Source organism: Herpailurus yagouaroundi, unplaced genomic scaffold, assembly GCF_014898765.1.
Source record: "Herpailurus yagouaroundi ecotype Mexico unplaced genomic scaffold, PumYag 530, whole genome shotgun sequence".
NCBI lineage: Eukaryota > Metazoa > Chordata > Mammalia > Carnivora > Felidae > Herpailurus > Herpailurus yagouaroundi.
In genome coordinates, this window is record NW_024412747.1 from 6,993,341 (window position 1) to 7,017,625 (window position 24,285).

Here is a 24,285-nt window from a genome sequence, read left to right on the forward strand (position 1 = left end):
ACTCGCAAACCATGAGATTCGTGACCTGAGCTGAAGGCAGACACTTAACCGCTTAACCAGCTGAGCCGCCCGGACACCCCTTGAGTGAACAGCTTTTTAAAGGAAAGCGGGGATTGAAGCAAGAGTAGAGAGTGCTGCCTAAGGATCCTCACTGTTGCTGGTGATGCCCATGAAGAAAAATGGGTGCAGCCTGCCACGCTCCTGTTTCCCTCGTGGAAGCCCCAGTGAAATCACGACTTCCATCTTCTGTGAGTTTTCCATTTGGGAAGCAGGTGGCGAGGAAAGGCCCCTTGGACAGGGATTCTAGTTGTACGAGCCTGTTTGGATACTCGAGCTTCTGTTGCTGCACGGTGGCTGCTGCTGCACGGTGGCTGGACCTCCTGGGCACTTGGAGCCGCTGGTCAGCCATGGGCTGTCCCCAGCAGGGCTGGAGTGGAGCTGTGGGATCGCGAAGACATGCCGTGGGTCCCTGCATGCCAACTGTGTCTTGTCCTTTTTAGGAAATTGCACACCAGCAGAGTTACTCAAGAGTTCTGAAACTGTTCTCTTCCTTAGTTCAGACCACACTTGTCTTCTCTAGACAAGAATAGCTCTAGAAGGCAGCCTGCATCATTTTTAGGTAAAGAAAGCTCAAACCAGAGAGATAAAGCTGGGTCTCTCTGGAGACTTTGGAGTGGAAAGCAGCCAAGTGTTGGAGCCATTGGGACATTGTTTTATGCGGGTACAGAAACATGTCCTCTTACTTTAGGGGAAAATACTAAGATTGCCAAGAATTTGGCCTAGAATTCTTCCACGGCGCATCAGTGTTATATGATCATTACAGGAAAATATAGTCAAGAAGCCAAAGAAAAAGGAGTAAAATCAGCCCAGTCAGTCCCTAAGAGACAATCACTGTGAATAGTTTCCTCTTTATCCTTGTAGGCTTTTTCTGATGCAAATACGTTTATGTAAATGGAACCTTCTATTGCTGTGTCTGTGGAACTTGCTCCGGATGATCATCCTTCTGTGTTATTATGTGTAGAGCTGTATCAGCATTTTATGAGCCATTATCAATTATCACTATCTGCTTGGGGGGGGATGCCAGGTATTTGCCACCCATGATCCGGGCAGAAGAGTTAATGACTGGATTTGCTTTATTTCAGAGAAAAACCCACCAGCTTGATAGAGGCACAATGATAATGGGACATCTATTTCTTACTGTCTTAGATGCAGTATATACCTACAAAATTACTCCTGTCAGATAGAGTAGTGTTAGCAAGCAGATCTTTACTTACAAGAGTAAATTTTTATACAGTACGTTTTAATATCATAAAGTTTGAAAAATTATAAAAATTTGAATCCTAGCCTCCCCCTCCCCCACTTGAATGTGGACTGACTCACTTCCAAGGGATAGGGCACGGAAGGGGGGACAGCTGCGGTGGAGAAGTCTGGAAAGCACCACCCGAGCCAGGTCACTAAGGTCAGCATCAACATTGATAGGTCATGCGGTTAGCGTATAACCTTGACATGACGGGAATGGCATTTCTGGGGTCTTCCTACAAACCCGTAACCTCAGTCTGATGAGGAAACATATCAGATCCTAGCCAAGAGACTCTCTGCAAAATCCCTAACCGCTGCTCCTCAGAACTGCCAAGGGCATCTGAAACTAGGAGTCTTAGAAACTGTCACGGTCTACAGGAGTCTGTAAGAGACATGACAGATAACTATAATGGGGTGTCCCGGATGGGATCCTAGAAGCAAAAAAGGACATTAGGTGAAAACTAAGGAAATCTGAATAAAGATGGGCCTGATCAATATCACTATCAATATCCAAGCTTTAAGGGAATGAACATACCAAAGAAATGTAAGATGTTACCAACTGAGAGACTGGGCAGGGGGTGTGAGAAAACTCTACTATCTGCAGCTTTTCCACAAATCACAACCAGCTTCCAAATGGTTTGCTTTAAAATTTTTTGAAAAGGCAAGTCTTAAATTCTCATGATATATTTAACAGGGGAATCTTTAAAATAACAACAAAAAGAGCTTATAGGCAGTTCTTAAAAGTACCAGAAACCTGTAGGTTCCTGTTACTTTCATTAAGCTATTTAGGATTCCTGTGAGCAGCTGACTCCACTGTGTGTTTCAAATAGAGTGAAATTGACAAAATGTCACTTTCCCACAGCCCTTTCTATATGCATCCTGCCGAATGCCAGGAGTATGTTTCTCAAACTTACCTAGACGAGCAGGGGAATTTACATTTTCTTCTGTCTTTACTGAAATGCACAGACATTCCCTTTGAATTTCCCCTGAAATGTGCACATTGAGGGGAGGTGGTTGTGAGGTGCCCTTCGGGAAACCCTAGCTTCTCAGGCTCCCAAATTTCTGCTGAATTAACTGTCTGAAGAAAAAGCTTTATGCCCAACTCTTTTTTCTTGCCCCTTAGGATTTTCTATAACAAGTCCAAGGAAAGAAGTATGTATCTTTTAGAAATCCTCTGTAAGGAGCTGAAATGGTTTTACAGGGCAGGTTTTGTTGCATAGATTGAAAAGCTAATCTTAGTTTGACCACTTGTCTCCCTTCTGTCTGGTGCTTTAAGGAGACCTGGCGTTTATGGTTCCGTCATTCGCCTGTGATTTCGTTTCTTCTCTGTTTCTTATAAAAGGAAGATGCCAGAGAGAACTTCTTTGATTTCTCCTTCCCATCTTAGCTTCACAAGACTTCTGGAGTGTGAGCAGATTGGACTTCTTTTTGAAAAGATTGGAACTTTCCAGAGAAGAGTTTTTAGCTGCCTCTGGGTGGGTTGGGTCTCCAGCAAAAATCTCATCGTCACCATGATATAAAGTGCAAGACTGGCCTCTCCAAGGCCCATTTCTGCCCCAAGATGCCAGCCTTTAAGTTTTGAAGGCCCCTTCCTGTGTCTTTGCGCTGCCCCGGGCTGTGCCATTGGCACCACCGGGGGATGAATTCCTCTGTTGGATCTGCAGCACCTCTGAGAATTCTTTTTTTTTCTTTTTATAAGGATTTAAAAAAAATTTTTTTTTTCAACGTTTATTTATTTTTGGGACAGACAGAGACAGAGCATGAACGGGGGAGGGGCAGAGAGAGAGGGAGACACAGAATCGGAAACAGGCTCCAGGCTCTGAGCCATCAGCCCAGAGCCCGACGCGGGGCTCGAACTCCCGGACCGCGAGATCGTGACCTGGCTGAAGTCGGACGCTTAACCGACTGCGCCACCCAGGCGCCCCTGAGAATTCTTTCTAGGACCTCTCTTGTCTAAGAAAAGCTCACTGTTTTTATTAACGACTCCTGACCAGCTCTAGGTAAACTCACCTTTTTCTCCAGCGGTAATTTTGGTCGTTAGTATTTTCGCTGAAGAATAATATTTGTGCATACATGTGCTAAATGAACAAATAAAAAGAACAGATTCTTCTAGAATGTGTGGAGTATGCCTGTCTGGATACCAGCTTACCGTTTGGTGGCTGGAGAATTTGCCTTCCTGCCTGTAGGAAGAAGGGCCCATCCATTCTAACTATGAATGGTGAAGAGTCCAGAATTTTCTGAAGCCAGATTCCTGGGTTTACATCCCAACTCGGTTTTAGGCAAGTCCTTCAACTCCTTTGTGCCTCAGTTAGTCATGTATAAAATGGGATCACAATAAAAATATCTCCTGGGGGCACCTGGGTGGCTCAGTCGGTTAAGCGTCTGACTCTTGATTTCATGTTCCCATAGTTTCGTGAGTTCAAGCCCCACATTGGGCTCTGTGCCGACTGTGGAGAGCCTGCTTGGGATTCTCTCTCTGTCTCTGTCTCTCTCTCTGCCCCTCCCCTGCTCTCCCTCCTCTCTCAAAATAAATAAGTAAACTTAAAAATGTATCTCCTGTAAAGGGCTTAAAATGGTACCTGTCACAAGGCATGCGTCCTCCTTGTCCAAGTCGCTCTTACGTGAACTTGCAAAACTTTCTGTCTAGAAAGAAACTATTGTCCACACCACTGGGACAGCATTTAAAGGGCAGTACTTTATTGTAATGGTTAATAAAAGACGAGGAGGGAAAACATAGAACCATATGGCGGGGGGCCGGGGGGGGGGGCTGGGGAAAGGTGTCTGATGAAGTCTGCCACCCTCTTCCAAACGTATTCACTTAAGTTTCACTAATGTGACAGTGACAGTTGTGGGCGGGAGTATACCTTACATGTCAAATGAACCCCATTGCTGATCCATGCATGGCTGCATTTGCTCTGAATTTCATGCCTGGTGGCTCCTTTTTCTTTCCCCCCCTCTGGTTTTATACAGTGACTGAAGAAAATTAATAGGGAGTTGGACACTATTAAATTCATACGGGTGAACTGAGGACCACCTAACAATTGGACTATTCTGAGACCCGCATTCCTCCCTGAGCGGACATAATCGACTCCGCTCCTCACCTCTCCGCCTGGCCGGCGTGGCCTCCGCAGACAGAGCTCCCATTGAGGCCCGGCCGGCTCTCAGCGGGGAGGAGCTGCCCAGATACACGGGAGGCGCGGCCTCGTGGCTTCTCGTGGTACCAGTTCCGTGTGGCTGGCGGTGGGAACCTCCCGGGCTTTCTCACGTCCGCCGCAGCGGGGAGGTCACAGCTGCCACCTGTTGCCACGTTGGAGGAACTTGGGGAGGACTATGTGCACATGTCAGCCTGTTGAGCCTTTGGCCTCAGAGGCTTTGCAGTCAGCTCTTGCGGAAGAGGAACCAATGTTCTGTTATTTCCCGAGAAGTGGAAGGTCAATGCTGTAGGATCCGTGAACGGCGTGACCGACGTGCAGTTAACTGGCTAGAGCTCCTTGCACTGTGCCCTTTACTGGTACCGTATGCTGGCCGTCAGAGTCTTTGGAACGTAAGGTCTCAGAGCCCCCAGAAGCTTAGCAAATCCTCCCCGCCTTGTGTGTGTTCCCTTCCAGGATTTATGCCACTCTTGGTCCCACTCACGAAGGACCGTGCAAAGCTGGACAGCTACCCCCCCTTGGAAACGGCCCCCAGCTCTCAGCTTTTATGCAGCGAATTCTTGCTTGCTCTCCTTCCCATTCTTGTAGCAAATACCCCTGAAAACGGTGCGTCGTCAAAGGAAGCCTCTCTGCCAGTCGCCTTTTTTCTCCAGTCTTTCCCTTTTTATTCAAGGTTTTCTTAAAGCGGTGTCTCCCAAGATACTGTCCTTCTGTTCAGAACAGATGGGTTGGCTCATCTGTAAGTGTGTTCATTTTACCAGGCATTAGCTGATTTTCAGAATTCAGACCTTCCGTGACTCTCAGCACCCCTGAGTTGCTGTACGCGAGGGAGTCCTAAAACCAGCCCCGCCTGGGTGCGCATCCCCTCTGTCACACCAGGCTGTGACCTCGAGCAAGTCACTTAACGCATCAGCTTCTGTAATATTATCTGTGAAACGGGGTTACCTCCTCATACGCAGGGAGGAGGAAGTGACTTCATTTATGTAAGGTATGTTAAGTGTTCTTTTCGCTGTAATGCCTCAGGTTTTCAAGCTTGGCTAATCCTTTGGTTAAATTTTGATCAAAGGAGCCTTCACGGGGCAAAAATGCATCCTTTTCGCCATCATGGTAAATTCAGTAATTGAATCCATGAAACATGAGCAGGGAGCTTGAGATTTCTTAAAGTTATCTGATGACTCTTAACGTTACCATCTGCAAAAGCAGGCCCCAGGGTTCTTAACTCCTTCATTGCTTCGTTCATTCACTAATCCGTTGTCTCTTGCTGACTTTCTCCTTTGTAAGTCTTAAGAGGGCTCCGAACAGGGGAGCTGATCTAAAATGCAGACGCGCAGTTGTTTGGAGGGAAAGGTGGGGAAGGTGGGAACTCAGCGAGCAGCCACCTGCAGCCGTGGATGTGGCCCAGATGGGCCGTGAGCCAGCAATTAAGTGACCAGCTTGCCACCGAAAGAACAAACGTTAAACTGTGTTTTGTGGAAAAATAGCAGGAAAGCTGCTGCTGTGCCCTTGAACCCAGTAAAGGGAGGGCCGCAGGGCCCAGATCCAGGGCCTCCTGTGGCTTTGGGGGACTTGTTAATGGTGCCGTGGGCCGTGAGGTGCTAACACCTGACAAATCACGTGAGGCCGAGCTGTGGGTGAAGCTTCTGCACACCTGGCCGCGGGAGGCCCCGCAGACTTGGGGATCCTCACCTGCTCAGCTCCTTAGCCGTGAACCCGATAAATCTCCTTTCCAAGACACTGCAGGACCTGGAAACCGCCTCTGGGCTAAGGTCACAGGTGACTCCCTCCCCTTTTGCTTCTTAATTCTCCTGAGTTCGATTTTTCTTTCCTGACAAGCAATGCGCACCACAGAGATGTGCTGAATCTCCTTTCTTGCCCTGCAATCTTGTTAACCGATTTTTTTTTTATCTGCTCTGTTGTATTTGCATGATACGTGGATTTTCATTAGCTTCCTTTCTGCCAAGGGAGGGTTTTATCCCACGCACCCTGAAAGTGATTTTCTGGAAATTGTGTGCTTGGGATAAGGACGAGCTCTGGTTGGGGATAGGGGGGCTTGCTCGTTGTCCTTTGACCACAGATGGGAAGGCTCACATGATGCAGGTGGACGAGCTGAGGTGTCCTGAAGGGGACCCAGGGTGTCCCCTTGGTCCTTAAGGACCAAGTTAAGTTAAGGAAGGCTTAACTGGGTCCTTCCTGGACACTTCAGAGGGGGCACCTTCCCACTTCTTCATGGTTCACAGAAGCTGAAACAGCGAGTTAAGCCGTTCCAAGAATCGAGTTATGATTTCTTTGGAAACACATGCAGGTCACCTGCTCTATTCCCTGGTGAAACTGAGAGTATGGAGCCTAGCCTTAGAAAATGGCTAGGAGGGGGCCAGGTGGCTGGCTCAGATGGTTGAGCGTCCGACTCTTGATTTCGGCTCAGGTCACAATCCCACAGTTCGTGAATTTGAACCCCTACACCGGACTCTGTACTGACAGTGCAGAGCCTGCTTGGGGTTCTCTGTCTCTCCCTCTCTCTCTGCCCCCCCCCCCCCCCGGACACGCTCTCTCTCTCTAAATAAAATAAATAAACTTAGGAAAAGAAAAAGAAAAGAAAAGAACCAGGAGGTCTCAGAGCTGGCATGTCCAAAGATGTGATGATTGTAAGTGGCAGGAACGTCCCCTGTCCGCTTGCATTCAGAAAGCGTGTCTTGTAAAATGGAGAGAGAAACATTGGAAACAAGTGTGGGGAGGCAGACTTGAAAGAAAAAAAATGTTCTCTCTCAAATTTGCCTCTCGTCTTTGGTGAAAAAGATGATATACAAATTTCGGATTCCTCCAGTTAAAAGAAAAACAACTTCTAGTTCCTGATGGAACTCATTCAGCAAAATATATGCCGCTGCGTTCATAAAACGACTGCAACGAATGGGATGTAGCTCTCTAGGTGATTACAGATCGGCATTTTGAGATTAAAAGTGTGATGGGGCGCCTGGGTGGCGCAGTCGGTTAAGCGTCCGACTTCAGCTAGGTCACGATCTCGCGGTCCGTGAGTTTGAGCCCCGCGTCAGGCTCTGGGCTGATGGCTCAGAGCCTGGAGCCTGTTTCCGATTCTGTGTCTCCCTCTCTCTCTGCTCCTCCCCCGTTCATGCTCTGTCTCTCTCTGTCCCCCAAAAAATAAATAAACGTTGAAAAAAAATATTAAAAAAAAAAAAAGTGTGACTCCCCTTCAAGGCTGACCCTCGTGCTTTGCAGGACTATTGGGGCTCAAAATCAAAATGCCCCACAATGCTGTTTATTGTATGTTCACTCCTTTTTTGGTTTTGATTGATTTATTTTTTTTGTCAGTGTCATGCATATCTTCCATTATAATACCTCTCTCAGATTAAGGATAGGTGTGTTATGTGTAATTGGATGGTGGAGGGGCAGGGAGCTGGCACTGAGGCTAAGAAGGGTTACATAACTAACCCGAGGTTAAACAGATGATAAGTTAGCATAGCCCAGAAACCATTAATCAGGCTTATTAGAATTACACATATTTAAGAATACACAAGTTTGGGACTGCGAGTTCACTGTGGCAAACCGGAGGCAGATGTTATCTCTCCCTCTCCCAAAACCCCACGAAAAATGATAGTGAAGGAATAACAAAAGGGCGTAAAGCCACGAAGGAAAAGAGAACTAGGGAGAAGCTTCACGAGGCAAGATCTGCCAAAGCGGACAGAAGAGGCACACCAGCTTTGCAGATCGGAAGGGTGCGTGTGGCGGCGACAGGCCATCAGAAGGCAGCCCATCCACACCGCAGAGCCAGGTACCTCTGAAGAAGAGCTGGGGGCGGGGCAAGGGAAGGGGACCAGTTATAAATATGTGTAAAAGGCCGGATTTTCTCTCCTGTCCCTTATAGTCCGTTAACCACTCGTCCCCACCCAGGCAGAAAACTGTAGGTTTATTCTGGAGAAGTTGAACAACAGCTGAGCTAAAGGCAGGACTAGAGCACTTAACTGGAGATGGGGGATTGAGTGGAAGTCCACACAGTGAGATGCCCGGCCCTGTCCCCTTATTTGGGCTAAGTACCTGCAGACGGGGGCAGAAGAAGTTTCCCTGGAGCCGTGGATCGGCTTAAAATAAGACCTACCTCGACTGATGGCTGCGGTTCCCCCATTAGAACAGTTGAGTCCCTGCTCGATCAGTGTGAGGATATGAAGTGGACTTTAAAGCAAGTTGGGTCGGGGGCGCCTGGGTGGCGCAGTCGGTTAAGCGTCCAACTTCAGCCAGGTCACGATCTCGCGGTCTGTGGGTTCGAGCCCCGCGTCAGGCTCTGGGCTGATGGCTCAGAGCCTGGAGCCTGTTTCGGATTCTGTATCTCCCTCTCTCTCTGCCCCTCGCCCATTCATGCTCTGTCTCTGTCTGTCCCAAAAATAAATAAACGTTGAAAAAAAAAATTTAAAGCAAGTTGGGTCACCGTAGATGGGGGATTTCATAATGATAAAAGGGTTGGTTCCAAGTGCCTAAAAACATGGCTTCAGAGCATGTAGAAAAAACAAAAGCTGGTCAAACTAAAAGGAAGAAATCATCAAGTCTCCAATCTAAATTCTCTACATACCAAAAACATACAAATAGAAATGGAAAATTTTTGAGGGGCGCCTGGGTGGCTCAGTCGGTTGAGCGTCCGACTTCAGCTCAGGTCACGATCTCACGGTACGTGGGTTCGAGCCCCGCGTCGGGCTCTGTGCTGACAGCTCAGAACCTGGAGCCTGCTTCGGATTCTGTGTCTCCCTTTCTCTGTGCCCTTCCCCTCTGTCTCTCTCTCTCTCTCTCTCTCTCTCTCTCTCTCTCTTTCTCTCTCTCTCTCAAAAATAAACATGAAAAAAAAGAAAAATTTTGAAAGATACTATTTACATTATCCTAAAACATTAACAACCTAGGACGAAATCTAAAGAAAGGTATGAATGGATGACAGAGAGCCGCAAAACATAGCCAAAATGAAGGAAAACCCTAAGTAGGTGGAGGGGACACGTTGTGGTTGTGAGTTAGAATAGTCAGTATGTCAAAATTCAAAGAATTTTTTTTGTGGGAACAGAATTAAGAGTGAGGAAAGATTGAGCAGAGCCCTGCTATTTTTCAAGCCAAGGAGAGTGGCTTTTTAAATTTTTCTGCATATACTTATGTTAAAATAGAGTAGATAGGCCTTGTGACAGTTGCCTCGACTGCGTATGTGGCTTTTTCTGCTGGATTGTTGATTCTGTAGTGGATATTAGTGGTACCTCCTTGGTATTAAATATGCTTGTTCATATTACAGAACCTGGAATGCGTAATTCTCGTTGGTTTCCGGTAGTGTTAGCCCCACAGGACTAGAACATTTTGAAGCAGGCACTATACTGTGTCCTGCTCGATGTTGTGTCCTTGTGTTTATCAGGTCTGGCACATGGCTGAGGCATAGACCATGCTGGGTGTTTGAGTGAATGGATTGAAACGAATTGCGTGTGGTGCACTGAATACTGGCCCCCGAAGATACCCAGGTCCTAATCCTCAGACCCTGTGTGTGTTACCTTATATGGCAAAAGCAGCTTTCCAGATGTGAGTAAGTTAAGGATCTGAGACCAGGAGCCCACGCCGGATTCTCTGGCTGGACCCCGAATGCCATCCCGAGTGTCCACGTAAGAGGCAGGCAGAGGGAGATCTGGGGAGAAGCATGCATTGTGGCCCCTGACGCAACATCTAGGGCTGGATTCGAAGACAGAAGAAGGAATTCAAGGAATACAGCTCTCAAAGCTGGAAGAGGCTGGGAAGCAGATGCTTCCCTAGAACCTTCCTAGGGAACGTTGCCCTGTCACAGCCTTGACTGCGGCCCGTTGAAACTGACTTTGGGCCTCTGACCTCCAGGGCGGTGAGGCAATAATTGAGTGTTGTTTTGAGCCTCCAAGCTTGTGACAGGTTGAGCAGCGCTAGGAAGCGGACATTCTCAGGTGTATCCATTCTCAGTCTTGTAAATATTTCGAGAAACCATACCGCCCCTCTCACGGGGGCAGTTCCTGCGGCATTTCTGGATGCCGAGACCTTTCACGCTGTCTTTTGCACTCGCCAGCATGAAATGAGCTGCCTCCTTGTTTCTGTTTTGATAGTCCTGGTTGAGGTTCAGTACGACCGTAACCTCTGAATGAGGGAGCCTACGTCAGTTCTTCATTCAAGTCCAAGTCTTTAAATACTTAACACCGATCAGGCATAGTTCCTATCAGGCCTTGAGGATATAAAAGTTGAAGGACTTAGCCTCATCTGGAGGTGAGGCGAATATTTCCAGTGGAATCGATGTGTGGGGTTGAGTCTGAAATGATGACTGAGAATGTCAAGTGCAGAAAAGCGACGGGAGTGCCAGGCCGAGGGGGGAAATGGCACGAGTTGGGGGAGTTATGGGAGAGGAGAGTTTGGGGTGATGTCACTGAGGAACTTACAGGAGAAAATGGGTGGGGGGGGTGTGGAAGGACAGACGGACGTTCAGACAGATACATGTAAAGACAGAGAGAGAGTCAGAACACACAGCCATGGGCCAAAGGTGGAGCCTTGGGACACATCCAGGTGACGAGGAGAAGCCAGAGGGGCACCCACAAAGGAGACCCAGAAGGAGAGCCCCCAGGGGGCGGGGGGTGGCTCACTTTGGAAGGACACTCCCGGAAGCCCACTGTGCCCAGCGAGGCAGACAGGCCTATGGAGACAAAGCCCCAGCGGTGGGACGGTAGAGGCAGGTGGAGCCCTGAGCAGCAGTTGGAACATGGCAGAAGAGAGCCAATACTGAGCAGAGGAGCAGGACTTCTCCCTGAGGGGCCCTGGTAGGGGGGGGTGGTCCACGGGGCTGAGGGCGTCCTCGTGACTCCCATCTGTGCCAGAGGCCCGTCCACCTACCAGACCCACTGGCTCTTCCTCTCACCCAGGTAGGGGCACCCGGGTGGCCCAGTCGGTTAAGCGTCTCACTTCAGCTCAGGTCATGATCTCACGGTCTGTGAGTTCGAGCCCCGCATCAGGCTCTGTGCTGACGGCTTGGAGCCTGCTTTGGATTCTGTGTCTCCCTCTCAGTCTGCCCCTCCCATGCTCGCACTGTCTCTGTCTCTCAAAAAATGAATAAATGTTAAAAAAAATTTTTTTAAACAAACAAAAAAAACCCAAAGGTATACTTGACCTATAGTACTTCACCCCTTTTTAAGTGTAGATTTCTAAGAGTTTTGACAGATGGATGCGGCCAGTAACCAGTAGCACCATCAAGGTGCAGGGTAGCTCCCTCACCCCAGAAAATCCCCGCATGTCCCCCTGTGGCCAGCCCCTGCCCCCATGCCTGGCTGCGCTAGCCTGTGAGCCTGGCAGCACCTGCCGTGTGTGAGAGCAGAACCCATGGCCGAGCTCGGGTTGTCAGGAATTAGAATTCATGATTCGGTTCCCCTAATCTGGGCTCTCTGTTTCACCACGAGAAGGGGTTTTGCTCACTTGGTCGGTCTTCTTCCCCCTAAAATAATTTGAAGCTCATTTGATTCTTGTCAGCAGGGTTCGTCAAATCCCTAAGAGGGAATCCACTTGAGCATTTTTGCAAGAAACTTACTGAACTGGGCCCTAAGAAGGAAGCTTTTGCCTGATGATGGCTGGTTGTGCTTTAGCGCACTTTCCAAATATTTTCCCTAACGCATCTGCCTTATGAGAAATGAGGTAAAGGTGCAAGTTCTTGTCAGGACAGTTAGTAACCGCAGCTAAGAAAATTCCACACTGATTTCATTCTAAGTTTGCAGGTGCATTTTCCACAGGGTCTGGTATAATGCCGCGGTCCTAATAGTCACTATCACCAGCTTGAATACAACGATGATATACCCGGGAGCCTGAAGTAGACAATGAACTGTTGTTAGTCTCTGTTTTCAATGAATATTTTTAAATTGTTGATTAAAACCCAAATAAAATGGGGCACCTGGGTGGCTCAGTTGGTTGAGCGTCTACTCTGGATTTCAGCTCAGGTCATGATCTGCGGGTCATGGGATCCAGCCCCATGTCAGGGTCCACACTGAGTGTGGACAGTTAACCTGGCTGTAATTAGCATGTAATTTACTCACGAAAAACAAAGACTTGTTTCCTAGGGTGTAAGTCCAGGATTATAGTAAGTCAGTAATTCATCCTCCAGCCCCTAAAATTAGTTGACTTGCTGCTTGTAGCCCTGACTGTAAAGAGAAATAATGTCAGCGTTAATCTCATTTGGTTGTAAGAGGTAAAGAGGTAAGTGATTGTGAAAGTAAAGAAGTAAATGCCCCTATTCCTCATTGGCTTTGGGCAGTGTTTGCCCTGCCTGATGCAGGTGCTTTTCACCCTGATTTCTACTTTCTGAATAGCATTTCTTGTTTCTTCAAAAATTTAACGTGGCAGAAAACGTTGGCGTAACCAAAAGGCTTTAGAATACACAGTTTTCTTCAAGCTTCTACATGTGATACATTGTATTTATTTTTAACTCAAAATGAAGAGTCAGGAAAGAATGGGCGAAAACCCAGAAGGTGACAGTCAAAGAGGGTAAGTGTGGTTTTGCATATGGGTTGAAAAAAAAAATCTCTTTTATAAGCATACACCCTGGGCAGCTGACCTGGCCCCTGTTGATTAAGAAATACGTGAATACCACCTGGGGGTGTGCGTTTACCACCCGTTCGGCGTGGATTGGTGGTGTCCTAGGGCTGCTAAAAAGGTAAGCTGCGTGAATATACAGTCAGGTAATTACTCCCCTATTTTGTATGGGTTCGGACCATGTCTAAGTGCTGTGTTAAGTCCGGGTCCTCTCAGAAGACAACCCTTAAAAAGTTTGGTTGCAGTGAAGTGTTTGGACTGCCTTCAGACGAAGACCCTGCAGTCCAGAGACGGTGAGACATTCCAGAAGGGGGTGCTTACAGAGTAGCCAGCTTGGCAGAGTTCAGGCTCGTATAGTAGCTTCATGAATGGGAATTTGTTCCGGCTTGTGACCCCGCTGGGAAATGGTGCCCGGCACGTATTGTCGAATATATGTGGAGACTCATGACCATCTCTGAGGAGCAGTGTCCTTGGGGGTTCCCGTGCTAGATGGACGATAGGACCCCAGAAATCTGTTCTTGCCATGAGACTCAATGGATCAGAACCCTACAGGGCCAGTGATTTTACGGGAACGGCACGATTAGGTGATAACAGAATTAGATTATAGAATTAGTAGAATTAGGTTATAGAATTAGTAGATTTGGGGGAGCCTGGGTGGCTCAGTCGGTTAAGCGTCTGACTTCGGCTCAGGTCATGATCGCGTGGTTCGTGGGTTCGAGCCCCGTGTCAGGCTCTGTGTGGATAGGTTGGAGCCTGCAGCCTGCTTTGGATTCTGTGTCTCCCTCTCTCTCTCTGCCCTCCCTTTCTTGTGCTCTCTCTCTGTCTCTCTGTCTCGAAAATAAATAAATCATTAAAAAAATAATAATTAATAGATATAGTTTGACCGCAGCAACCCAATGATCTTTTATGTCTTTTCTGCCATAAAATTTCACCTTAGACGGTTAGGTGCTTTAGTGACATCCTAATGCAGGGGTAGTCTTTGCCACCACACTGGGCCCCAAGATTACCTGACTAGTCCAGGTGCCGACGGTCATGCAAAAGAGGGTGACCTTCCCAGCAGGAGGGGGGAACCGTTCAGTAATGGTCTTCAAATAGCTCGATTCCTCTTTTGACGGTTTCTAAGGAGGGCAGTGCCCTCCTTCCGGTGACACTCTTCATGTGACACGGTGAATTGTGGCAGGGGACAGGAGGCCTCCTGCTGCTCGCGAGCTGGGGACGAGCCGCAGGAGAGGAGGAAGTAGTGGAAAATGAGACGTACGAATACATCTGACTTGGAAACAAAACACTCCGATCAAACCCCGGTGGGGAATCGTGTACCCAGACCCGTGCGGTATTTCTTCAGAGATTTGACAGACGGACGAGCCCGGAGATACCCAAGCGGTTCTTTGTTCCTTTCTTTTTATGCCACCACTGCCTCCTGTTACAGAGCACCAGAACTACTTTGGGATAGATGAAAACCTTGGCCCTGTGGCAGTCAGCATCCGGAGAGAGAAGGTGGAAGACGCCAAGGAGAAAGAAGGGTCCCAGTTCAACTACCGGGTGGCCTTCAGGACGAGCGAGGTAATAGCTGCCGTGCATGTGTCGCTACTGTCCTGGGCTGAAGTTACTGCTTTAGATTATTTTGGACAAGGTATTGAGTTTCCTTTTGAATGTCACTGATGGTAGTCTTTAAGATCTTTGACAGAGCCTACAGTATCTTATTCCAAATAAAAATTTGAGAGCCTGTCACAGATGTTAGGCGGCCACGATGTTACTTCCCCCTTACGTGGTAGAAAAGGGAAAATGGTAAGAATGTGGGATTTAGGGGCTAAGAGGGGACACCTGTGACCTGGACAGCGCATGTCAGAACGTGCAAAATCTAATGCAGGAAACGCAGGAGTCGGCAGTAGGGGTGAGCGTGGCAATGCCGCCCCCGCACACCTCCCGCGTCGGGGCCCTGGCTTCGTGCCTCGCTTGCCTCGCTTTGCGTGAAACGCGAGGTTGTTGTACGAACGGCGCACGGCGCCCACCCGGATCAGTAGAGAGGCTGATTACGAGGAATGAGATCTGGCCCGCACGTGAGGTTTTATCCTCGTGACCCACTGCACTTAGAGGGGGAGCGTATGTGACAAGCGTGCCACGTGTGGGTGTTGGCTGGCTCCTTCCGGATCAAAGAGAGAAGAGAGAGCCCTTTGCCAGTCTCCTGTGTGTGCACGAGGCCGTGTACCAGAGCGGCTCTGGCCAGGTGCTCCGACGATGGCGGGCTCTACGCAGCACAGACAGGAGGTGAGTCCCTCTCTCACGGTGCCGGGTTTGAAGTTACAGACCCGTGCTGTCCCGTTCAGTAGCCATGAGCCGCACGCGGCTGTTTAAAGTAACGGAATGGAATTGCGAAGACCCGCTGGTCACAAGTGCCCAGTAGCCACGTGGAGCCAACATGGCTCCCGCATCAGCTGGCGCAGATGAGCGCAGTCTCGCCGTTGCCCCAAACGCTGCTGGGCGGTGGTGTTCTAGAGCGTGACGCGCATGGCAGACGTCGTTGCTACTGCCCTCACCCCGCCTCTCTTGCATGCTGACAGTTCTCTTCCCAGAGTCAGGGTGGGTACAGCCAGAGCGAGTTGCTGCCGGGCTTTCCCCTCTGCGGCGTGTGTCAGAACGGCGAGCCCGTGCGTGCCTCAGAGACCTGAGGACCTCTCACGAGTCACGGGGTAACATGCGAGAGTGAGGAATCCTCAGAGCCCTGAATCCCCCTGCCCGGGCCTGTCACCGGATATCCCCGTTCAGCTTCAGGACCGGTCAGCAGTGGAAAGTTAACTAGAAAAAGAGAAAGGAATGGAAGAAACGTTGGTGTGGAACAGTAGGGCAATAGGGAAAGAGAAGGGAGGGGCCGGAGGGGGTGCCGGTGACCAGGCCCAGCCCCGGGACCTCCAGCTGCTCCTCTGTGTCGACGTCCTGTTGGGTCTGAGAGCGGTGGGGACGTCCTTTTCCCCAGCAGCACTCTGCCTGCCCCCCCCCTTCTGCAGGCCCACGTCTGTTGCAACCCCCTCCTGGCTTAGCCCCCCAACCACGTGCAATTTTGTTGTTTAGAGGCTGTGCTGATTTTGCTTCCGCCAGTCGGGGGCTGTCGTCTCCCCTGCTCCTCTTGGAAAGGAGACCTCCTTTCCTTCCTCTGCAAGGCAGCTCAAAACTTGTGCCTCAGAGAAGTAACCAGGAATAAGCACGAACTCTTCTGTGACGTTCTGAAACCTTCTGTTTTGCCCCTGCAGCTTACAACCCTGCGCGGCGCGATTTTGGAAGACGCCATACCCTCCACCGCCAGGCACGGGACCGCGCGAGGACTCCCTCTCAAAGAAGTTCTAGAGTACGTCATTCCAGAGCTGAGCATTCAGTGCCTGAGACAGGCTTCGAATTCGCCCAAGGTCGCGGAGCAGCTGCTCAAGCTGGATGAACAAGGGGTATGTACAGTGTGCGAGACTCTGTGTTCGGGGTATGACTTCGTGTCTGCGTTTCTAAATGTTTGGGACTTGCCCTGACCCAGCTAGCGAGACCACATCTGATTCATGATTATTAGACATCGGTGGTGTTTCTTCCGGGGTTTTAAAAAACTCACATCGCGCCTTTCCCCGAACTAGCATTTATTCGTGTCCGCTGTGCACGAGGCATTCCACGCTAACAGGTAGGAGTGGACAGCGTGCCTTGGGAAGACTGAAGTTAAGACGTAGCCCCTCGCCCGGTGGGGATGGTAAGACCGAGAGCATAAAACCTCTGCAGGGAAGAATAAATACGGTGGTGGATCTTGGAGAGGTTTATGGGCAGTGAGTGTGCCTTGGGAAAAGAAGGAATAACACACCGGATGGCAAATCTCCTGGAGGGAGGTAGCATCGCAGCTGGGACTTGGGTAGAATTCCAGGAGGGAGATGTGAGTAGTTGGCCGCTTTAGGAACTATGACTAGTTTCTTTATAAGACAGGGGCACATCTAGGGTGGTTGTAGTTTAAACAACAACAACAAAAAAGTATGCTGAAACTTAGAGCTAGGCTAAGGAGTTTGCGCTTGATTCAGGAGGCAGTAGGGAGCCATGGAAGCTTTTTGGTAGGACACAGCACTATCAGAGCTGGATTCTAGGAAGATTATTCTGCTGGAAGGGAATGAGATAGGCTGAGACGATCAAGAACGACGATGGCCTGGAGTTCAATTATGGTCCGTTGCCATCATCCAGGAGAGAATTAATGACAGGCAGGCTTGAGACGGTGGCGTGGAAGATAGAAAGAGGTCTTTCAAGTGTCATATGCGAGATAACTTGGAAGGGGAGACTGACAAGGAGGCACCCAAATATATGCAACTGATTTTAAATGAGCAGAAAAAGAAAGACACTAGTGATGTGTATTTCTTGAATTTGCTAAGGAAAATTTTTCTGCTCATTTTGGAGAGAATGCGAGGCGTTTCTTGGTTGACCCAGTAACACCAGTGTGGCTCATACTCGGATCGCTGGAATTCTGAGAGTGCTGAGACAGGAACTTTGTGTAAGGAATTAGCACTCTGTATGATCAGCTGGAGGAAGTAGCCACCATAACATTGAGAATGAATAAGCCTGGGACCTGTCTGTCTCAGGAAGGCTGACATATTAAAAACAACTAAACCAAACCAAAACTCCAGCCTAGAACAGTTGACTTGTAAAACCGCATGGTCCACAAGGTAGTTCGACTGTGATCATGACTAGGAAAGTGCGTGGAATGTACGAGATGTCCGTGAAGCCGGTGAGGAAAACACGATCTTGGAAGGATCGTGGATGTATCGGTGTGGGTCCAGATGCTGTCACGTTCAAGCAGGCTTGTTGAGAAGAATCGCAATAACTTTCACGTCTTATTTTCATGTTTCTTTTTATGATGTCGCACGTCACGGGAGAATGCGGTAGTTCTGGGTCCCTTTATGTTGCCAGTGTATGCGGTTCTCCCCTTAAAGTATATCGCTGTACTTGCTGTATAGCAGGGTCTTGGCGGATGAGGTAGGTGGTTCCCTCAGGCTGCTCCAGAAAATTCCACAGATGGCCCATGAACCGCGGGCCTGAATCCCAAAGTCTTCAAGGCCCCGAGAGACGATCACAGCAGCTACCGTTGACCATCTCCTCATGAAATGAAGCACGAATTTGGGATGCCTGTTTAGCAGAATAGGTCCAGAAGCTATGCCAGGCAATTTTTTTTATTTCAATCCAGAGTTTAGGTGCTTTTTATAGTGCGATGTCAAAATTAATGCTTTGAAAATTGGGTTATGCTTTTAAGTAAACCAACACGTTCTTTAGCTCTGGTTGTATTTCATGTGTTTTTTCTTTGGCAATCGTATTTGCGTGACTTTGGTATACTTTCTTAATGGTGTACATTGTGGTGTTAAACTTTCCGTACCTCTCGATGGTGTCTGGTTCCCGTATTCCATGAGGAAGAGATGCTGTTTATTTTCATCTGTAAGAGATTTTTAACTTTCTGGTTTCGAAAGGACCCTTAAAAGTTGCCACTAACCGTTAGAATGTCTGAGAGTTTATTCCAAGGAGCGCCCTTCTTATTCTTCTTAAACGTAAATCCGCACAGGAATGGTACGGGCCAGTTATATGGTACTGTTCTTAAGGGTTTTTAATCGTGAAAAAAATACTCAGAGGATATATTGTCGTCTTCTGCTCTCCTGGGGTTTGTAGCCTGCCCTGGCTCAACAAGGTCGGAAAGGGCACCTGCTGTGTCCAGGGCACAGGTTAGTCGTGGAGAGTGACGAAGGAAGTAAGTAACTATTAAGCCAGACTCTGAAACTTTTGTTCCTTTCTCTGCATAAATTCACCTGCCAACCTCTAAAATCCCATGTTTCCTGTTTTAAAAGACTATCCTAATTTATGTTAACAGGTGGCTTTCTAAAATTATGTAGGTTGACCAAAAAAAAAAACAACACAAAATTCAGGTAAGTCGTGGTGGCTCCCTCTCTTAGAAGATCATGGCTTCTGGAGCAGACTGGCTAATTTGTCCTTGGGCCAGCCGTCCCTTCCTCTTGTCCCCTCACCACCCTAGATGTTGGTGTTGATTTGCATACCATGCTTGCTTCTCAGTCACGCAGGTCCAAATAAATGAGGCTGCAAGCTCGCTGGGAGTAAACAGACCCGGAGAGAATAGAATGCCCTGGAAGGAAAGGGCTTCCGTGCACACTCCAGTTTATTTGCAAGACAATTCAGAAGCTTTGTGTTTGTCCCCTTCATTTAAATTTAAATTTTCTTGTCAGTGATGACTGGGCTTCTGGCCTTGGGAACCCAGCAGTCAGTCATTATCCAGTCCCAGAAACCAAAGGAGACCTCCCTCTCTGGGTTGTCTGTCTGAGCAGCCCCATCTGTACGTCCAGCTCTCCGCACTGAGGCAGTGTGCGGTTTCAACAAGCGGGGATTTCTGGTCTGCGACAGCGTGGACACCTGAGAGCAGGCCGAGCTCCCCCCCAGGACTGTGGGACTGGCCGTTGCCCAAGTCGGAATGGCTAAAGCAAGGACGGTGGGATGGGTCGGAGCGGAGGGGGGCGGCCGGAGGTCTGGAAAGCTTGGCTACAAACCCTGTTCCGCGAGAATTGGGCATTTTAGTACTTGGGGGGTGGGATCCCCCCTTTAACTGTGCCCTGATTAACTGCAGGGTGCGTTACCAGCTGTGTGCAGGTCTGTTGCTAGCGTAAGGGGAGTGATGGTCGTATGGCGTTTCGACTGTTTTCGTGAGGTTTGTGAAAATGTTTAAGTCAGAGCTGTGTCTTCAGGGCGTTTCATTCTGTTCCTGTTTTAGTGGAATGGCAGCCACCGTAGCAAGCCGGCCCCAACTGTTTGCTCGAAGTCCCTAGAGGTAGTTCCACCTTGCGGCCTCCTCACGGTAAACGTGCTCGGTGCCCCTGCCAGGCTGCACGTGTCCCACGGGACATTTTCCCTGCAGCAGAGCTCTGGTCACCCTCGTGAGCACCTGTGGGCTTTGAAATCTCTTGGAGCACATCCCCTAATTTCCATGGGCCCAGGGGCTTCTTGGAGGGTGGGCAGATTCACAGGCAGGGTCTGTGACAGGCAATCTGCACAGGCAGATTCTAGACCCATTCACAGGCAGGGTCTAGACTCAGGCTGGCTTGTCCGACGGCTGGGGAGAAGGGTGTGAAGTGGACAGCACCACAGCCAGCGGGGTAGGCCCAGGGGAGTTCGGTTCTCTGGGTGTTTGGCCTTTGCCCAAATGAGAGTCCACAAGGAATATCAAGTCCAGGAGACTCTGGAATCACAGAGAGAAATTGTGCCCGTCGGGTGAGGGCTCTGCTTAGCGGACGTGAGGCCGCACTAGCCCAAACCGTGGGGCCCCAAGCAGCTTTGCTCCTCTGGGCCTCCTCCCAAAGGAGTGGGAGCATAAGATGGGAAAGTGGTCCCCCTCTGGAGCAGCCAGGGGGCGTCGGAGGCCGGGCCACGCAGGACGAGGTGGCCAGGTGGTGTTGGCACATGGCCTGGCAGCACTTTGACGTGAGCGGCAGGTTGAAGAACAGAGGACAGGCCAACGGGACCGAGCGTGCGGCCGTGCGACCCTGTCTACTGGCCGCGGGGGAAGCCGCGGGTGCCTGGATGCAGGGACATTGGGGCCCACGGGACGCCGGGTTACACATGCCAGGGCTCACCATCCCGCTCTATTTCTGGCGGACTCTCCTGCAGGCTAGGGCCAAATAACTGGAGAGAGGTGAAGTCGTCGTCTGATGGCAAAAGAGAAGTCAAACCAACAAGACATCTAGGCCGGGAAGCAGGCATTCTGAGGCCTTGTTGCAGGACTACGGTGGATCCTGACGGTCGCTGAGATCACCAACGTCCAGGGTGATGCTTGCTAGTCCCGTGTTTCCCTGGTGTGCTGTAAGATCCCGAAGTGTCTTCTGAGTCACTCAGGAACAATTAGCGTTCAGAATGAAGTAAAATTAGGCGTTTTGATTACACTTCGTACTACTTTTTAGACGATGGTCCGTTTGCAGTAGATACGGTGTCTCATTTATTTGGGGAGCTGGCCAGAAACAGACATTCCTCAGTCTCTGGATGAAGGGGAGTGTTTTTGTACTTGACCCTCCTAAAGAACTGGTTCAATAAAATGCACGACCGTGGCTAGAAAATGGCTTGTGCCCGGCGTCTCATCTCCCCACACTCAGGGCACGAATCACTGTGTTCACTGTGCAGTTGTGGCTGACTGTCTGTTCAACTCCAAATTTATCCTAATGCGCAGTCAGGTTACTTCCTACGGGCTGCTTAGATCGCCCTGGCAGGTGGCTTCCTACCTTTCTTGGATTGTACGTTGTCATCAGGTAACGCGGATGAGACAGCTTTTATCGCTCTGCCGCTCAAGGGAAATGAGTATCGTTTTGCTTTACTTTACGGAGAGTCGGCTGTAAATTTTGATTAAAGGCTCTCTTTCGTAGCTCGATAATGAAAGTGAACAGTGTTATGGATTGATGCCTTCAGGAAGCCGGCGACGTCTGATAATCTGTCCGTTTTTGAGGCTCAGATTGCCGGTAGTAAGACCAAGTGCGCTGATTGCGTGAGTGAGGAGTAGTTTCTCTTTGGATATAATAAGAAAACTGTAAAAATGGTTCCAGTTTCTCCCCGGCCTTGGGAGACAGCAAGCCTTTGGCTACCAGCTTGATAAGAGATTGACTGCAAGATAGAGTTACAGCAGGATCTCCTCAGTCGCTATCAAAATTCTTTACGGCTTTTGTATATTTAGCAGATGTTTTCTTTTCAGGATAGCCAAAAACATAGAAATAACTGTAATTGTATAGCCAGAGTTATTTTTATGGAAACAGAACATTATTCTATTTATATACATATATCACAGTTTCCCCTGGGATTCCCTCCTTACCAGACCTTAATTTGGTTTGTGTTTTCATTACAGTCGTTCGTATTTTCCTGAATGTTCAACGAACAACGAAAGAAGCATCAGGAACCAGAGCCGGAAACTTTAAAGTCGTGGCCTTTTTGGTTTTTTTTTTTTTCCCCCCTAACTTAGGAGATGATGCTTCTTATTATATGAAGGGTATAAAATTAGGTATTTCCATGCTTGTATGTTTAAGTAGATGCCTGAACTTGTCTGTCCATTTTGGAAACCTGGTCGATCCCACATGGCCATTCTATACATTCTGTTTCCTAGGATTCCTGCCGTTTCTCCAGCTGCATTTTGGGGTTTCTGGGTTGTGCGTTTGTAGCATTTTGTGCAGTGACCCTTGCTTCTTCCTCTTTTCGCTTATTTGCTTATGGGAATCGTCCTGGCGTGCTCTCTGTAGTTTTAATCTTACTAGAAGTTAGCATGTCTGATACTCTTTGCCAAGTAATTACATTTCTCCCCCCATTTCAGCTGAGCTTTCAGCACAAGATTGGGATCCTTTACTGCAAAGCAGGCCAGAGCACAGAGGAGGAGATGTATAACAATGAGACGGCGGGACCAGCTTTTGAAGAATTCCTTGATCTTCTGGGCCAGAGAGTCCGGCTGAAAGGATTTAGCAAATACCGAGCTCAGCTAGACAATAAAAGTAAGCTTCATATTTGTGTGTGTGCACAAATCGAATCCTCCAGAGGTAGGCATACCGCATAAATCTAAGTGAGCGATCGCATGCCCTCCCGTTCTTGACCCCAGCAGCAGCCTGGCCAAGCTTCTTCGGGATAGAGTTTAGATTTCCTCAGACGAGCAAAGGAGGCACATTTCTCAAGAGGTGTGTGTTTCACACGAGCTCAAAAGGTCAATTCTTTTTTTGTAACACCAGCAGAGAGATTCCCCAGTGCTTCGCGAAGAATCTTTTAATATTTCCTTCTTCCTTTTAGCCTCCCCTCTTCTACCACACCCTTGTTCCAGTATATACCGAGGACGCGCACTGCGTTCATTTCTAAAAGACAGAATATTACCGCGTCCGCTCCTGCCGTGGTCTCGGGCCCGTTCTGTTCATTTCTGGTTTCACGATGTTAACTGGGGAATTGAAGCAGTGGTTAAAAACGGATGCGTCCTGTTTCCCAGGGACCTTACCCACGTCCCCTTGAGTGGGGCACACGTTAAATCGGTTAGGTGCCGATTTAAAACACAGACTCTCTGCCATCCTGTGATGTGCGCATTTGTCTTGTGTCTTCATTAGATAATCATGTTCCTTCTGGTCCTCATACATTCTAAATATGTTATCTTCATATTTACGCTGTTCAATTTTATTGCTATCAGCCTTTAAAATATCAGCCAGAGTAATTATGTGTATTTTGGACAATTTTCCTTATTATCAAGCAATTAACCGCTTGCTCTTTTAATAAAAGATGAGCAGTGGGGCGCCTGGGTGGCTCAGTCGGTTAAGGGTCTGACTTCGGCTCAGGTCATGATCTCGTGGTTCGTGAGTTCAAGCCCCGTGTCAGGCTCTGTGCTGACAGCCCAGAGCCTGGTGCCTGCTTTGGATTCTGTGTCTCCCTCTCTCTCTCTCTCTCTCTCTCTCTGCCCCTCCCCTGCTTGCACTCTGTCTCTCACTTTCTCTCTTAAAAATAAACATTAAATAAATAAACAAACAAACACGAGCAGGTAGTTTCTACAATTGGAGGATGTGGGAGAGCACACAACCCAGTCCTAGTAGGGGTAGTGAAGTGAGGCCTTTCCCCGTGGGAGCATCCGTGCGAGGCCATCTGAGGTTCCACGACTGTGTGTCCCCAGTGTCCGTCACCTTGGGACCCTCACTGATTCTTGTCTACATCAGGGTGGTGCTGGGTCTTTGTGTACCTATCAGTCAGATCCGGCTTTTTATCTTGTTTTTTTTGGAAGTTACGTTTAGAACATGGATGATAAGACCTGGAAAGATAGTGTTAACTCATATGCGGGCCCCTGTGTGTCCTTCACACATGCGAGGGCTGGAGTTTGACTGTTGTTTTGAATGCCTATTGCTCATGCCTCAGATCTGTAAAGACTGTAGAATAATTTGTGACGCCCACTGTGAATATCCACATATTTTAAGAAAAATCGGTGAGACCTTGCTGGACTTTTCTTCTTTTTTCTTGGCCAACTCCCTTGCATGCAAACCACCACCCGCCCCCTAGAGGTGCGGGCATGCTGCCCTCAGGGATATCCTTCCTGGAAAGTCACTGCTGATGTGGATTCATTATCATGAATGCCTGTCATCTTTCTTCAGCGGGGTGGATTGAGGAAACGCCGTAAGACCTTCGGATCCATCCATTCTGTAACACTGCAACACAGATAATGTGAATGTTTCCCTACGTGTAAGAATGGACATCAGCTTTAAATTTTTATGACCTAGGAGATGTCCTTGTTACA

At 48.7% G+C, this 24,285-nt stretch overlaps 1 protein-coding gene across 6 annotated transcripts in view; it reads left to right on the plus strand.

Annotated features, from left to right (window-relative positions):
* SIPA1L2 (signal induced proliferation associated 1 like 2) overlaps positions 1-24,285 on the plus strand; it is a 225,605-nt gene that overhangs the window by 121,672 nt on the left and 79,648 nt on the right. For all 6 annotated transcript variants that reach the window (XM_040464906.1, XM_040464904.1, XM_040464907.1 and 3 more), the window contains exons 4-6: positions 14,431-14,564; positions 16,250-16,438; positions 22,348-22,522. In XM_040464906.1, coding sequence (XP_040320840.1) covers positions 14,431-14,564; positions 16,250-16,438; positions 22,348-22,522 — 498 coding nt within the window. The remainder of the gene's footprint in view (positions 1-14,430; positions 14,565-16,249; positions 16,439-22,347; positions 22,523-24,285) is intronic.